Here is a 17,214-nt window from a genome sequence, read left to right as displayed (position 1 = left end):
CATTGGAGAAGAGGAAAGATTTCATATCCGAAGCAATGATGGAGTCCATGACTTTGCTGATAATTGGGAGAAGGCTGATTGGTCTGTAGTTGCTGGGATCTGTTTTTGCAACTTTTTTGTGTAAAGCGGTGATGTTGGCTGATTTCCAAGCAGATGGCAGATGACCTTGAGCAAAAGAGAGGGTGAAGAGAACAGAGAGAGGGAGTGAAAGAGCGGAAGAACAGAATTTTCGGACCCGTGGGCTGATGCCGTCAGGTCCAGTTGCAGAATCAGAGTCGAGAGTTGACAACGTTTTCCACCGTGTCAGGGGGAAAGGACACAGAGTCCAGGAGCAGCTGGGTACGACTGGGTACCGTGGGTACAGAGAGGGATGGGTGTGGGACACAAGATTTGGAGGCAAACACAGAGTTGAGGCTTTTTCACGTGCGGAGTCAGCTGTGTAGCCATTTGAGGTAAGGGAGGGGATGGAGGGGGAACATACACCAGAAACAGATTTGACCAGACGCCACCAGGATTTGGAAGAGGGAGACAGATAAGAGAGTTCGGTCTTGAGAACAGAGAGATATTGTTTCCTGGCTCTCCTGAGGGTCGAAACACACTTGTTTCGGGCTGTGTGAAAGGAAATGAGATTTCCTTCCGTTGGATTTGCTTTCCAGGAGACGAAGGCAAGTTGTTTCTGGGCAACAGCCTCACCACAAGATTCCATGTACCATGGAGGGGAGGAAGGGTATGACAACTGAAGACGAGATGGGATAAATCTGTGCATGAGAGAGCAATTTACTTTGGAAGAATTCCCAGGATGAGTTGATGTCAGAGGTGGTTGAGATGGAAGACCAGTCCAGATGATTGATGGCTGCTTGAAGACCGTGCCAGTTGGCCTGAGTGAAATGCCAGACTCGTCGACGCTGAAGAGTCTCCCTGAGAATGGTCAGAGAGATGTCCACTTTAACAAGCACATGATCAGATGAGCCGATTGGAGCAGGAGAAGAGCAGCAGACATTTTCAGGGAAGTTAGTCATAACCAGGTCCAGAAGAAAAGATACTCCGTTGACTGAGATCCGGGTCGGGAAATTGACAGATTGTGTCAGTCCCAGTGAGTCGCAGAAGTCCTTTGCTGAGGAGCCATGGCTGGTGAGAGAGGTACCCACACCCAGCCAACTGGCATGGTGACAATTGAAATCACCACATATGAGGAAGAGAGAGTTGGAATGAGTAGATAGAAGTTGGTCCATATTATCAGACAGCGAGATGTAGATGGAGACATCACTGTTTGGTGGACGGTACAACACACATATGAACAAGAGGTGGGAGCGAAGGGGAAGCTGTAGCCAGAGGTATTCCTGTGGGTGAGGTGGAGAGAGGGCAGTGCAGGGCGAGTGAGAAAGAGTTTTTGATAAAGATAGCAACCCCACCTCCAGGACGAGGCTCAGGTCTATCATACCGGAGGAGGGAGTAACCCGGGAGAGATACTAAGGAATCGGAGACATCATGAAGGAGAAAAGTTTCTGTTAAGCAGATCACGTCTTGTTTGTCAGAAGCAACCTGTATGGAGAGATCAGTTAAGTTTGAACAAAGGCCCCGGATGTTTGAGGTCCATACCGTTGATGAAGAGGAAGGGGGAGCATCGGATACAGAACAGAGGGGAGGAGGGTTAGGGTAAGATGTGGAAGAGGAGGAAGAGGTAGGTTGAGCTGTTGAAGGTGTGTCAGAGATTTCAGAATAGCTCAGAGAAAGGGAAGGATGGGGCGGACAAAAGGTTTGATGGTGATTGGGTGAGGCACAATGAGGTGTTATTTGAGGAGGGGGAAGAGCGAGGCAGAAGGTTGGGGGAGATTGAGGTGAGAGTTGGAAGGGGGAAGAAGCAGGGAGCACGCTTTGAGGAGGAGGGGTGAGAGGGGGGAAATGGAGGAGAAATGAGGGTGGGGAGATTTGAAGGGGAGGGGCGAGGGGGGAGTTTATGAGAGGAGGGGTTAGGGGGGAGTTTAGGAGGGGAGGGATTTGAAAGGGATGGGAAATGGGGGAGATTTGGAGGGGAGGGGGTGAGGGGGGAGTCTAGGAGGGGGGGAGTCTAAGAGGGGAGGGGTGTGTGGGGAGTTTAGGAGGGAAAGGGTAAGGGGGGAGATTTGAAAGGGATGTGTGATGGGGAAGATTTGGAGGGGAGGGGTGATGGGGAAGATTTGGATGGGAGGGGTGATGGGGAAGATTTGGATGGGAGGGGTGAGATTGGATTTTGGAAAGTGTACGATTAATGAGAAAAGAACATTTATTGCAAAATGAGTTTCTTGTGACCTTCAAGTTAAAAGTATGTTTAAGGACACTGGAGAGGGTGGGGGTGGGGGTGGGGGGGGGGGGTGGAGTGCAGGTGAGTTTAGGGAATGTATGAAAGAGGCACTGTAAGAGATGGAATTTTTTTGGGAATGAATAGATTTGGTGAGCAAGTCGAAAGCAACCTTTTAAAGAAAAGAAGAAAAAGGTGTTATAATATATGACAGAATACAGTACTTCAGGGGAAAGTTTAAACATTTTAAAGTTTAACAGTGAAAACTATCTGCGGAAATGGGGGAGAAACACGTGGTCGAAGAACGAACGAACGAATAAGAACAATGACTAAACGAATAAGAGCAACGAATAAGAACAGAGAAGGAAATGTTTTTTTGTTTTTTTTTTGTTTTGTTTTTTTTAGTTGAGATTTTAAACAAGGAAGTAGACTATGGGGTGAAAAGACTGGGAAAAACAGAGAACGAAAGTTATTGGAGCACAATCGACGGACCGCTGAGAGACAAACAAAGCCTCAAGGAAGGACATGGTACAAGGCCTCAAAAGACATGACACAAATTAACACGATTTTCCATACAGGTATGAAAGATTTATACCGAGAATCTTCCTAGGGACACACTATCGGTACACACAACCTTAATATAAATACAGTTTTGACGAAAATACAAATGGGAACAATTACTTAACTTCTACAGTGTGGAGAGCGTGGACAGCTGCGAAAAAAAAGTAACCTCGCTGGCAAGACCGGAAGCGGCACCAATTCATATTCATATCATGGTGTAATTCGATCAAAAACCATGTAGGTCCCTTTAGACCTCTAAACTGGTCTTCCGAATGATATAGACTGCTCTTCACAACAGGGTGGACATGACAATATGATGGTGTCCAATTGACAATTGTGTCCTGTTGTCAATTTTGATTAGGTACACTTCACGGCCAATTAGAAACCATAAAACTGACCAGTCATGCTTCTCCTTTTCTTCTTCTCAGTAATTTTCCAACCCAGGATCCATCCCACCATTTCCTTACCTTTCATTCATTCAACTGACTTCACCTTTCTGGATAAATTTTGCAACGCACAAGATTTGGACTTCAAATGAAACCATCAGGGGAATATTCCCCAATTTTCATGCAGGAAATATATATATATATATATATATATATATATATATTTTTTTTTTCATTGCATTTCCCTCAGCAACACCGGGTGCCTCAGCTCGGAATATATAAAATCCAGTAATCTATTTTATTTCACTGTAGTTCATGGGTTGTGAATGTATCTCAAGAATACAAAATGATTACCCTGCACACGGCACACGTTTATTCGTCTGTCTGTCTGTCTGTCTTCAAACGTCATTTTATGATTGAGGAACAACTTGTTGAAATTGATTGTATTGCTCCCATTGTGGGTGGAGCGACACCCGAAAAATGTCTTTTTCGGGGGTAATCGAGTTCAAGTTACATCGACTCCGAGGGAGTTGGTGGAATCTGACAGGGGTTTCGATATATGGTTAGGCCAATGTCATGTGTCTTGCCCCACGGAGCTCGATTTTTCATTTTCGCCCCAAGGTCAAGGTCACAAGGTCACTAAATTTAGAAGTCGATTTTTGATGATTTTATTACATTGTTCGCTTCCTGATAGGGCGAAATGTCATACACAACACAACATGCATTTTAAAGGCCATTTTCCCTGCTAGAGCGGGGGTTAGCCATGCGAAATGTCATACATGATCTTATATTATCACATACATCATGAAATACAAGTTTTCCAACAAATTTCAGAATCTTCGACCTTTGAAGGTCACAACGGTCAAAGTTTCAAAGTTGTTGGAATTTAACCGAATTTTCGGTATTGTGTAGCTAACTAACCTCAGAACTGATTATACATTATTTTCTATCTCATTTCAAGGTCAGTAACTTTCGTTTTGACATTTCCAGGCCTGGCCTGTCCGGGCCTGTTTCGGTTATAGTCCGTCCTTTGTCATTGAATACCGCTCGCTCGTGAACCATCGTCGTCTCCTGACTTGTTTTAGATTATATCTGCACTCAAGCTTTGTTATTAGTCTCTTATGTGATGTGTTTGCAGATGTCCACATGATAAAGATGGAACCTGGAGCTTTGGAAGCTTTGGATCAAATAGGTGATGAGAATTTTTGGACTCTCTTTCAATTTATTTTGTCACCTTTCGATTTATGAATCACTTTGTGGAAATTATACAGTAATGCTGGAAGTATTTAACAACATTGCTATTCATTGCTTTGCTTTTGCCATGATATTCTGCCAGGGAGGGGAGTGGTTATATTTGAAGGAGTGGTGCTGGGGGAGGTCATGAGTGGATGGTTATTCAAAAAAAAATTCACATATACAGTGCCAATAGAAAGTCTACACCTCCTTTCAAAAATTTCACCTTTTGTTGCCTGAAAGCCTGCCATTAAATTTCATTAAATAATACTTTTTCCACCTTTATTTACACATCGTAACTCACAACTTCCAAGTGAAAAACAAATTCTACAAATTTCAGAACGTTAATGAAAAATACAAAACAAGAATATCTTGATTGAATTAGCCAGGCAACGCCATGTGCAGCCTCCAACCCCTTGCCCACCCTCATCCCACCCTCTTCCCTTGCCCACCCAAATCCCACCCTCTCCCCTTGCCCTCCCTCATCCCACCATCTCCCCTCGCCCCTCCCTAATCCCATCCTCTCCCTCCCTCATCCCACCCTCTCCCCTGCCTCCTCGCATCCCACACCCCTCCTTCCGGATTACCACCCCACCTTTTCCATCCCCCTCCTTCGAGACGACATCCTCCCTCTTCCCACCTCCACCTACCCCTTCCCCTCCCTCTTCCCACTTCCTTCCACCCCACCAATTCCCCTCCCTCCTCCCTCCGGACCACCAACCCATCCATTTCCCTCCCTCATCCCACTCTTTCCAGGTCCTGCTTCATCCAACACAACCCTTGCCCTCCCTCCGCCCAGTCTTTCCCCTGCCTCCTCCCACCCTCCCTCCAAGCTCCGACCCCTTCCCACTGACAGGTGGTGGCTCAAGCGTTAAGTTATGATTTGTGAGACGACTGTTTAAAACCCCGAGCAATGTGTATCATGGTTTAAAAAAAATGTGAACCTATATCTATTGCCAACATTGTCCCAACGTCTATGTGCTATTTGGGTATTTTTCATGCAAAAACATATTTGATTTTTTTATGCAATTCCTTAATTTGTAACGTTATACCAATTTGATTTGTTTATGCATGGAATATTTCCTTACATTTTAACTCTGTACCAATTTGCTCTATTTTTTCAGTTTCCTTTGTGAAGATTGAACGACCTGATTGGGATGCTGTGGACACTGCAGGTAATAATAAAATTGCTTTCCTTGTATTTTTATCCTTGTTGAGGTTCACACTTGCACATTTGAAATATACCAACTTCAAGTTCCCCGACAGTTGATAGAGTTTTGGTAACTTGTGAGTCGTGAACACTTCAAAGCGAGAATTGATCTTGGATTGGTTACGCTTTGTCGATTAATGCTGGAATATCCACAAAGCAGCCATGGAGATCAAACCGACACCATTGACGGAAATGAACAAGCTCACCTGCACTCACCACCAACTTTCCATGCATTCACCACCAAGCTTTCATGCACTCACCACCAAGCTTTCATGCACTCACCACCAAGCTTTCATGCACTCACCACCAAGCTTTCATGCACTCACCACCAAGCTTACATGGACTCACCACCAAGCTTACATGGACTCACCACCAAGCTTACATGGACTCACCCCCAAGCTCACACACACTCACCATAAAGCTTACATGCCCTCCCCACCAAGCTTACATGCACTCACCACCAAGCTGACATGCACTCACCACCAAGCTTATGTGCACTCACCACCAAGCTAACATTCATTCACCATAAAGCTTACATGCACTCACCACCAAGCTTATGTGCACTCACCAGAAAGCTTTCATGCACTCACCACCAAGCCTATATGTACTCACCCCAAGCTTTCATGCACTCACCACCAAGCCGACCTGCAGTCCCCACCAAGCTTTCATGTACTTTCCACCAAGTTTACAAGCCCTCACTACCACGCTTTCATGCACTCACCACCAAGGTTTCATGCACTCACCATCAAGGTTTCGTGCACTCACCACCAAGCTTTCATGCACTCACTACCAAGCTTTCATGTACTTCCACCAAGGTTTCGTGCACTCACCATCAAGGTTTCGTGCACTCACCATCAAGGTTTCGTGCACTCACCATCAAGGTTTCGTGCACTCACCACCAAGCTTTCATGCACTCACTACCAAGCTTTCATGCACTCACCATCAAGGTTTCGTGCACTCACCACCAAGCTTTCATGTACTTTCCACCAAGTTTACAAGCCCTCATTGCCAAGCTTTCGTGCACCCACTACCAAGCTTTCATGCACTCACTACCAAGCTTTCATGCACTCACCACCAAGATTTCGTGCACTCACTACCAAGCTTTCATGCACTCACAACCAAGCTTTCATGCACTCACCACCAAGCTTTCATGCACTCACCACCAAGCTTTCGTGCACTCACTACCAAGCTTTCGTGCACTCACTACCAAGCTTTCATGCACTCACCACCAAGGTTTCATGCATTCACCACCAATCATTCATGTACTCACCACCAAGCTTTCATGCACTCACCACCAAGCTTTCGTGCACTCACTACCAAGCTTTCGTGCACTCACTACCAAGCTTTCATGCACTCACCACCAAGGTTTCATGCACTCACCACCAAGGTTTCGTGCACTGACCACCAAGCTTTCATGCACTCACCACCAAGCCGACCTGCAGTCCCCACCAAGCTTTCATGTACTTTACACCAAGTTTACAAGCCCTCACTGCCAAGCTTTCGTATACTCACTACCAAGCTTTCATGCACTCACCACCAAGCTTTCATGCACTCACCACCAAGCTTTCATGCACTCACCACCAAGCTTTCATGCACTCACCACCAAGCTTTCATGCACTCACCACCAAGCTTTCATGCACTCACCACCAAGCTTTCATGCACTCACCACCAAGCTTTCATCCACTCACCACCAAGCTTTCATGCACTTGTTGTAAATGTGGCCTGATTTCAGTTCTAACGTTCTACCCATCTACTGCTCTACTTGCCGCACAAATCATTTCCGTTCTTTTTGTAGTCCCTGGAGGACGAATATTGATTGGACAGTTGCAATCGTGATGACGAGTGTGTTTTGAAATTCTCCTTTAAATGCGGTGCATCCCCCACAACTTGGAGTGTTCCGTGTCAAATTTTGTCTGAAACTGGTCATCTTCATTTCAAACGATGACCCAAGCATGTGCGATTCTCAGTCAACATTGCATGCTTTCTTGGTGGAGGCCATTCATGCGACACTATGAAAAAAATAGTGAAGGGAAACTTTTGAAGGTGGACAAGAAGATGTGTAATTTTAGTCTTTATTGTCGAAGGCTCATGGAGAAGCTTTTGCATATTTCATGCAGGACACGGAATGTCAAGCAGTGGCGTATGATGTGTTTTTAGCCTGTCCTCAGTGCAGGAGTTTGGCAATCACTTCTGTGTGTATGTGTCTGTCTGTCTGTCTGTGTGCCTGTCCGGGCCGTAACTTCTTTGCCATTTTAGCTATTGTCATCAATTTTTCAACAAAGCTTTGTTATGAGAACTAGCGTGGATCAGCTTGCTACGCTTGCCTCCCCACATGTCGCCACAGAGGCACGGGCTTGTTTTAGCTGAGGATAATGACCTGACAACTTGAGTTGCTGTGTTATGATTTACACCAATCAAAACACAACTATTCTTTTTTTCTACAAATTTATTTGTAACATCGGTGATATTAGTTATTTGTAATTTATGTGTAACTAGCAGAATTAGCCAGCATTGCTGGGCAACGCAGAGTCACTTTGTGCCAGGAATAACAAGAGAGGGGGGAGAGAGAGGAGGGGAGGAAAAGGGGAATGGGAGAGTGGAGGGGTGGGGTAGAGGGGGGGATGGAAAGGGAGGGGGGAACGGGAGAGAGGGTGGCGAGAGGAAGGGAGGGGAGGAGATGGGGAAGTGAGGGGGGATTACAGGAGAGGGAAAGGGGAATGGAACGGGAATGGGGTGAGGGAGAGAGAGAAATGGGGAAAGGGGAGGGAAGGAGGAAGAAAGGAGGGGGTGATGATGGAAGGGGAGAGGGAGGGGGAACAGGGACATGGTGGAGAGGAGAGGAGAGGAGGGAGGGGTGGCAAAAGGTGAGAAGAAGAGTGAGGTGTAGAGAGCAGTGAGGAGGTGTAGAGGAGAGAGGAGAGTGAGTGGTGGAGAGGAGAGGAGAGTGAGGGGTGGAGAAGAGAGGAGAGTGAGCGGTGGAGAGGAGAGGAGAGTGAGCGGTGGAGAGGAGAGGAGAGTGAGGGGTGGAAAGGAGAGCGAGGGGTGGAAAGGAGAGTGAGGGGTGGAAAGGAGAGTGAGGGGTGGAAAGGAGAGCGAGGGGTGGAAAGGAGAGCGAGGGGTGGAAAGGAGAGCGAGGGGTGGAAAGGAGAGCGAGGGGTGGAAAGGAGAGCGAGGGGTGGAAAGGAGAGCGAGGGGTGGAAAGGAGAGTGAGTGGTGTAAAGGAGAGTGAGTGGTGTAAAGGAGAGCAGAGTGAGGGGTGGAGAGGTGAGGTTAGGTATTCTGGTTATTCCGGTTATTTTGTGTCTTGATGGTCTTCAGGATCTTGGGGGACTTAAAGGTCTTGGGGGACTTAAAGGTCTTGGGGGACTTCAAAGTTCTAAGGTGACTCAGCAGTCTAAAGGGTCGAAATGTATATTCAAACAGTAAGTAATCAATTGATGTATGTAATTTATAGCCAGGATGCAACAAATATTGAAACTACGTAATTAATAGATGCGAAGTTACACAGCTTCACTGCCTCACAGCTTCAGGGACCGTGTTTTTGGTGTTTCATGTATTTGAAGATGAGGAAAAATTTAAAGCTTACATGTCTTTCAGTGACAAGTATTCAACCCCTTTGTGATGCCACTCCAAATTGAGCTCAGGTGCTTCCAATTTCCTTTGATCATCGTCGAGATGTCTTCACAACTTGATTGGACAGGATTAAGAAACAAACACACCTATACAAGGTCCCACCGTTTACAGTGCACTTCAGAGCTGAAACTCTACCATGAAGGAACTGTCTGTCAAATTCCGAGATAATTGTGAGGAGGCATCTGTGGTCGGGTAGAAAACAATATGTAATGTTCAAAGTTCACAAGAGCAAAGTGAGCTCCATCTTTAGGAAATGGAAATCATATGGAACTACCCAGACACTTCTGAGAGCTGGCCGTCCGAACAAACTGAGCAACCGGGCAAGAAGGACCTTGGTCAGGGAGGTGACAAAGAACCAAATGACCACTGTGAAAGAACTGCAGAACTCCTTAACTGAGATGGGAGAACCTGCTGGAAGGAGAAGTCTCTGCAGCATTTCACAAATCTTTGCTTGATGGGAGAGTGGCCAGACAGAAGCCATTCCTGAGAAAAAGACACAAAACAACATGCCTGGTACAAAAAGGCATTTGAAAGACAAAGCATGAGGCAAAATATTCTGTGATCTGATGAGACGAATTTTTTTTTGTTGTTGTTCAAATGGTCAAGGAAGCATAAAATCGTCAAATTTTCATCCGATTGAATTGATTAAATTTGAACAGAATTTGCATATTGCATCAATAAATTACTTCACCAATAAGATGCTGGGGAATCCAGTTGTTTTGAGGTCAACAGGTCAAAGGTAACGGTCACAAAATCGTCGATAACCATGTGATCTACTTGAAGTTTAAGGAGGGTTTGCATATTGAATCACTGAAACCTATTGGTTTTGATGTCTGAAGGGTAAGGTCGCATAAAATTGTCAATTTTTTTTTTGGCCTGTTTTTAGTCATGTTTCGCATATGCAAGAGTAGTTAGGCAGCTTAGCAATTTTTGGGGGAACGACTTTACAAAAGTACCATTTTTATTTTAGTGGTTCATTGGACCATATGCAATAGAATTAGGACCGGAGGCAAGACATATACAGTGTTTGACTTTTGCGCAAATACGACTCGCACAGCATAATATCGAGCAATACATTGATGCAAATAAATCATCAGCTATTGGAGTTAGACTAAAATCGTAAATACATAAATTGCTGGACAAATTACCTTGAACAACATGTTGTCTGTTCTAAAGCTATATTGTCATTACGTCCTTGTAGTTGCGTACATGTTAGATATATGAGACATGCGCGAGTCACAAGTATAACACATTTGTATAAGCACTCGGTATTATATTACGAATTATTATTACATGGAAGCGTAAGATTTATTATGCAGGCATGCATAAGTTTTACAAATAACACTGCATGTAATGAAATAAAAGTTAGCCTCCTTGTTGAAAATATATACATAATTGGTTTTTGTCCTTCGTTTTTGTCCAATAAAAAGGTGAAGAACACTGTATATTTCTTGCCTCCGGTCCTACATCTATTGTATATGGTCTAATAACCACCTTTAGAGGCCATTTTTCCCCCGCAAAGCGGGGGTTGGCCTTTTTCGGGAACCGTGGTTGTTGTTGTTTTTTGGTCCCCTTTTTTGAAGTAATGTTTTACGGCCGGATGCCCTTCCTGCCGCCAACCCTTTTTGCCGCCTTTTACGACAAACAGGGAATTACCAGTGAACTGGTACTCAATTTGCCGACCTCGGAAGGATGACAGGCTGAGTCAACCCCCCTGGCGTTAATTCAGCAATCGACCGGGATTCGAACCCAGGATCCTCGGATCCTAAGCCGGCACCCTAGCCGCTTGCCCAACACCAAGGATAATGGACCACCAAAATAAAAATGGCACTTTTGTCAAGCCGTTCCCCATTTTCGATAAATATGCTGCTAAGCTGCCTCAATAGAGGAAGTCCAAATACAAAGCGGATGCGGACGGTCTTTGCATCATCAGATGCTTTGTCGCTTCTTTTTTAAATCATGTGTTTTTATTTCATTGTGACAAACTTCCATGTTTATCTAATTAATCAGATTGTTTGAGAAATTTGGACATTTGAGATGGACTTTAACTGTCCACATTGTACTTACAAGGAATAAAGATAATTTGTGTTAAAACTTTGAAAAACCCTTTATTAACCAATTCAAATTCATGTCTGTGATTTTTTTCTGCCCCTCAACCCCTCCTCAGGCAGTCAAACTGAGCATACTCAGAAGAATTCTGATACAAGTTTTCCAGGCTGCGTTCCTGATGTGCAAGTCAGGCATCGCTCGAAAGGGCAAGAACAGCAACCATGCAACAAGAAACCAAAACACAACTTTAAAATAACTGATTATGTTGATAATTTGAGGAAGCATCGAGAAAAATCTGTTGCTCCTTATAAGTCGTCCCACACATCAAAGTTTTTGCAAGGAGAGCTGAAAGGATACATGGTGGGAAAACCTCACAAGTGCAAATTTTGCAACAAATCATTTTCAAAATCAAGTCTTTTGAAAAACCACAGGCTTAATCACACAGGAGAAAAGACGCACAAGTGTACAGTTTGCAACAAGACATTCACGCAGAGAGGAACTTTGCAATCTCATCTTAGAATTCATACTGGAGAGAGGCCTCACAAGTGCATAACATGCAACAAGACATTCACACGGAGACACAATTTGCAATGTCATCATAGAAGTCATACTGGAGAGAGGCCTTACAAATGCACAATCTGTAAAAAAACATTCAAGCATTCAGGCAGTTTGCAATGTCATCTTAAAATTCATACACGAGAGAGGCCTTACAAGTGCACAATCTGCAACAAGACATTCACGTTGTCATGGATTTTGCAATCTCATCTTCGAATTCATACAGGACAGAGGCCTTACAAGTGCAAAGTCTGCAACAAGACATTCACGCAGTCAGGACATTTGCGATCTCATCTTAGAATTCATACAGGAGAGAAGCCTTACAAGTGCACATTCTGCAACAAGACATTCACGCAGTCAGGCAGTTTGAAATCTCATCTTAGAATTCATACAGGAGAGAAGCCTTACAAGTGCACATTCTGCAACAAGACATGCAGGCGGAGAGACAATTTGCAATCTCATCTTAAAATTCATACAGGAGAGAGGCTTTACAAGTGCACAATCTGCAACAAGACATTCACCCATTCAGGCAGTTTGAAATCTCATCTTAAAATTCATACCGGAGAGAGGCTTTACAAGTGCACAATCTGCAAAAAGACATTCACACAGTCAGGCAGTTTGCAATATCATCTTAAAATTCATACGGAGGAGAGGCCTTACAAGTGCACAATGTCACATGACATTCAGGCGGAGAGACAGTTTGCATTGTCGTCTTTGAATTCATACCCGAGCGAAACCTTATTAGTCCAGTCAATCTAAATAAAATTTGACAAAACCCACCACAAATTGCAACAGAAATGAAACCTCTTCTATTTGTCTAAGTAAGGTCTACTTGATAACATATCAAAAGTATAATGACATATTTGCAGTGGAAAATGGTGAATTTTGATAATTAAAATTATCTGTTTTTAACCCATTTTCATTATAAAACGCCGAAATAGCAGAATTTTCAGATAGGCATAACTTTGTCAATTTTCAAGATAAAACAATAAAAACAACACCATAACGCATAATTTCATGGTCTTAATAATATGGACGTGTTTAAGGTATTATATTGGGTAACTAGGGGAGAGTGGGGATAGTTGAGCCGGGGGTAAGTTCAGCCACCCCCTCTAATTCGCGCTGGCATATATTCTGGGCAAATTTGGCGGTCACGGTCACTTTCTTATCGATTCTGTGCTTCATACACTTTTGCTGTGTGATATTTTCCAAACAAAGTTGTCCATATCACCCCAAGACATCAATTCTGAGGAACTTGAAGCAATAGGAAACCTCTACGATGATCTCGTTTCTGGTAAAACCACAGTGGAGGAAGCGAAATCATCTTCAGAGCTGAACTCTCTGCAAAGGAAACTTGAAGCAAGCACAAAAAGTCTACTGGAGGCAAAATACATCACTGCCAAACTGTGGCTGCAGTATATGGAAATGGTTAATATCATGATGACATTTATCAGATCTGAACGAACAGGCGATTGGTCTCTCCACCTAGGAACATTGCAAGCCATGTTACCATACCTTGCAGCATCTGGTCATAACCTCTACACAAAGTCCTTACACTTGTACCTGCAGAAGATGACGCAGTTGGCAACCACACATCCCGATGTTCACAGGCAGTTCACCCAGGGACTACACGTTGTCAGCAGGAGTGATCGTTTTTGGGGAGGGTTGTCCCCAGACCTTGTTATTGAGCAGGTACTAATGAGAAGCCTTAAGACGTGTGGTGGTCTTACGAGAGGGAGGGGCATGATAGAAATCCAATGACTCGTTTGGTGTCTGTCAAGACCTGCTTGCGCAGAAGTGAACATTGCCATGCAGCAGCTGACGTCAGTCACATATGAGACAAGTGAACAACACAAGGACCAATCAAGATCTAAGCAAACAAGGGACACTGCGGATTCAGAAAAGCTCATGTCATTCATTGAATGGAGGTCCCCATTTGAGGCAAAGCTCTCACCTCGGAACGTAGTTAGTGGCATCACAGCTGGACCAAAGGTTAATGTTGATTGTGCAAAACAGATTGGAGAGGCCATTCTAAATGAAATGGATGGAAAAACTGTGCTTCAGTATTCTTTCAAGAGAAAGAACCAAGCTGTAACGTTTGATTCTAAGGCAGCAGTCAAGATAGGTAATGACGTGGTCCAAATAGACCCTCTACTCCTATTCCAAAGGCTAATCATCACCGGATCTCAAGCTAATGATCTTGCGAATGCCCTGACCTATGAACTCTGTAACTACCCCCCTGCATTGTTTGAAGGGAAGGACAGACTCTTAGAAGCCGTGAAAGCGCAACTTGCTAAAGCCATCTGGACTGTTGTACCATCACAACCACCACCAAGTCAGAATTTCAAGTATGTTCTTGATGGAGGGGCCCTGCATCGTATTGCTTGGCAAGTGGGTGACACATATGGCAAGATATTGGAGGATTATAGCAAATATGTGGCAAAACACTATGGTCAGGCAGTGGTCATATTTGACGGGTATAAGGCAGGGCCTCCAACAAAGGACAGCACACATCAGCGCCGAGGGGGGGTTTGAAGGGCAGAAAGTGATGTTCAATCCATCCATGAAGTTGCAGTTGAAAAAGAATGAGTTCCTCTCAAATCAAGAAAACAAGGTACGGTTCCTTGACCTTTTGGGGGAAAGTCTAGTCAGGTGTGGCTGTGAAATAGCATTTGCTGCAGGGGACGCTGACTTACCTATTGTCCAAACAGCAGTGGACATCTCAGAAACATGCTAAGCAGTACTAGTGGGTGATGACACTGACCTGCTTGTTCTGCTAATTCATCTTGCTGGCAGAAACAAGCACAATATCTACTTTCGACCCGAACCAAAGAAAGGAGCAGGTGTCAAATGTATGGGGGTCAATGTCATCAGGGACACACTAGGGCAGAACATCTATGAGAATATTCTTTTTGTGCATGCTTTCCTGGGGTGTGACACGACATCGAGGATATTCGGGGTTGGAAAAGCAGTTGCTTTGAAACTGGTCAATGACAACACAGAATTCTGTGAACAGGCTGAACTATTCGGAAATAGACAGTCATCAAAGGATCAGGTCATCAAAGCTGGAGAGAAGGCCATGGTCACTTAATACAAAGGGAAGGAGAATGACCACCTTAATGCCATGAGATATCTACGGTTTCAGGAGCTGGTCACTACATGCAAAAAAGCCATCCACCCCAACATGTTGCCGCCAACAGCTGCGGCAACAAAGTATCACAGCCCCCGAGTGTTCCATCAGATCCAACAATGGAAGGGTAACACATTGGATGCTGAAGAGTGGGGATGGAAGGTTTCGGATGGGCGCTTGACACCCGTGACCTCAGACTTGGATCCTGCCCCTCAGTCATTGCTGAGAATTGGTCAGTTGCACCTGCACGTCAGGCTGTGGTACACTACGCTGTGGGTGCCGCCGACAGGGACTGGAATGTTCATCGGCTTGTTCGGGATGCAGAGGCATTTGCCAAAACATGTCAAATGATAACGTAGATGATAATGAGGACAATGACATTATAATGAGGACAATTAAATGTAACTTGCCAAACATGTTGACCATACATGATGTTCCTCATATAACGTTCGACTATATGCTATGTTGACTCGGTGGTTGTTTGCATGTATTCCGTATATAAGAATGAAGCTTGAAACCATATATGGGTACTTAGGGCCACGTTACGGCCTAAATGGTGTTTTCATTTGAAAGATTGACCCTGAAAACATGGGTAAAGACACCAGATTTGTCCATTTCTGATGAATGGTTGAGGAGTTATGTAATTTTGTGAATTTTTTATATAGTGGTCAAGGCTACTGGACGGGTCATATGTTGAACCCTAAACAAAAAAAAGTTCCACTCCACATAGTTTCTTATACTTTTAGTATGTCATTAAGATACCTTCAAGCAACAAAATACACCAGGTTTCATTTCTGTTGCAATTTGTGGTGGGTGTTTCTGCAGTTTGACTGGACTATATACGTGCACAATCTGCAACAAGACATTCATGTGGTCAAGCAGTTTGCATTGTCATCTTCGAACTCACACAGAAGAAATTTGCCAATGACTTTGAACTAAATGCTGCAGAAACCAAGAAAATGCTCAAATACCATCATACAATTCATTTCCGAGGGTCTTCACAGTTTGTTTACATGTCAATTACGAGCCTGACTGACAGCTGGGCTGGGTCTGGTTTGAGGCAGTTAGTACACCCACTCCGAACAGGAGTGGCAGGAAGGGTGAGTTATTATCCTTTGTGGGGCTATATAGATGACAGTAGATCTGTGCTTGGGAATCAAGAATGTGAGAGATGTATTTAGTTCGGAAGTTTCTGCCGTCACACTTTCTCTGTGATAATAAACCTTTTGTCCTTAAAAGCCTGTACGTGGTCGTTCGATGTTCGGGACTTTGTCATTAAGCGTGACAGAATTGGCTTTAAAAATCCAGCAACATGTAGATTGGGAAACGCGCAAGTGGCGCTGCTCAAAAATTACGTAACTATTGTTATGTTTGTAGGGGTAGTGATATGTTGAGTCAGGTAGATTTGTTTTGGTATCATGCTCCGACTGTCGTGAAGAACAAGAAGCACCCCATGTCATCAGTAGAGGGCCTGTTTGGCCCGAATGTCGGATTAAGTTGTATATTCATCCCCGTCATGAGTGGGCGGGGCATGTTAACTAGATTAGGGCATAAGGGTAAATTATCCTTTGTAAATCTTGCCCTGTGTGATTTATCCTTTGTCCTTTATGGCACCGCAATCGACACTCGTGAGAAAGGCCCATTTATTACACTAAATAATAACGATAAAACAAACCGGAAACCAGTTCTGAACACTGCCGATGGACAACACCATATACATCGCCTCACATAGCTCAAGCAGGCCGAAGACACGCCCTGGAGACTCACGATTGGCCGGGGCGGAGCAAGAAGCGACTCGCTATTGGGCGGGAGTCGACCAACGGGAAGACCAGGTTAAGGAAGGACTCGTGATTGGCCAGGGCGGAGCAGGAAGCGACCTGCTGATTGGTGGAAGGAAGGCCGAGAAGGAAGCAGAGGACCGATTGGCGAAGACCACCGAGGATGTCAGAGGCGAGCAAGAAGTGGCGAGCTGATTGGTGGAGAGGTGCTGATGACGTCACGAGCCAACCTTAAAAGCACTCAAGGACTGACATTTCCTCTCTTCTTCTGGCCCTCCGCCCTTGCTCGATGACCCTGGACTCTTGCTGTTTTCCCTTCTCGCCTGCATTTTGACCTTCCTCACCTTTTGCATCTTCCTCTCGTCCCTCGACGTTCCTGCCTCTCGCTCACCCCTGGCCTT

At 44.6% G+C, this 17,214-nt stretch overlaps 1 protein-coding gene across 1 annotated transcript in view; it reads left to right on the top strand.

The window, feature by feature from the left end:
* The window catches only part of LOC137421349 (uncharacterized), a 54,120-nt gene extending 37,856 nt beyond the window's left edge, over positions 1–16,264 (top strand). The window contains exons 3-5 of the mRNA XM_068107325.2: positions 4,364–4,417; positions 5,583–5,633; positions 11,469–16,264. Coding sequence (XP_067963426.2) covers positions 4,364–4,417; positions 5,583–5,633; positions 11,469–12,664 — 1,301 coding nt within the window. The 3' untranslated portion in view covers positions 12,665–16,264. The remainder of the gene's footprint in view (positions 1–4,363; positions 4,418–5,582; positions 5,634–11,468) is intronic.
* Positions 16,265–17,214: the final 950 nt, after the last annotated feature.

The sequence above is a fragment of the Myxine glutinosa genome, chromosome 1 (genome assembly GCF_964187855.1).
Source record: "Myxine glutinosa chromosome 1, kmMyxGlut1.1, whole genome shotgun sequence".
In the NCBI taxonomy this organism is placed as follows: domain Eukaryota; kingdom Metazoa; phylum Chordata; class Myxini; order Myxiniformes; family Myxinidae; genus Myxine; species Myxine glutinosa.
The sequence above is the reverse complement of the archived record's forward strand: the minus strand, read 5'-3'. Positions and strand labels throughout refer to the sequence as shown.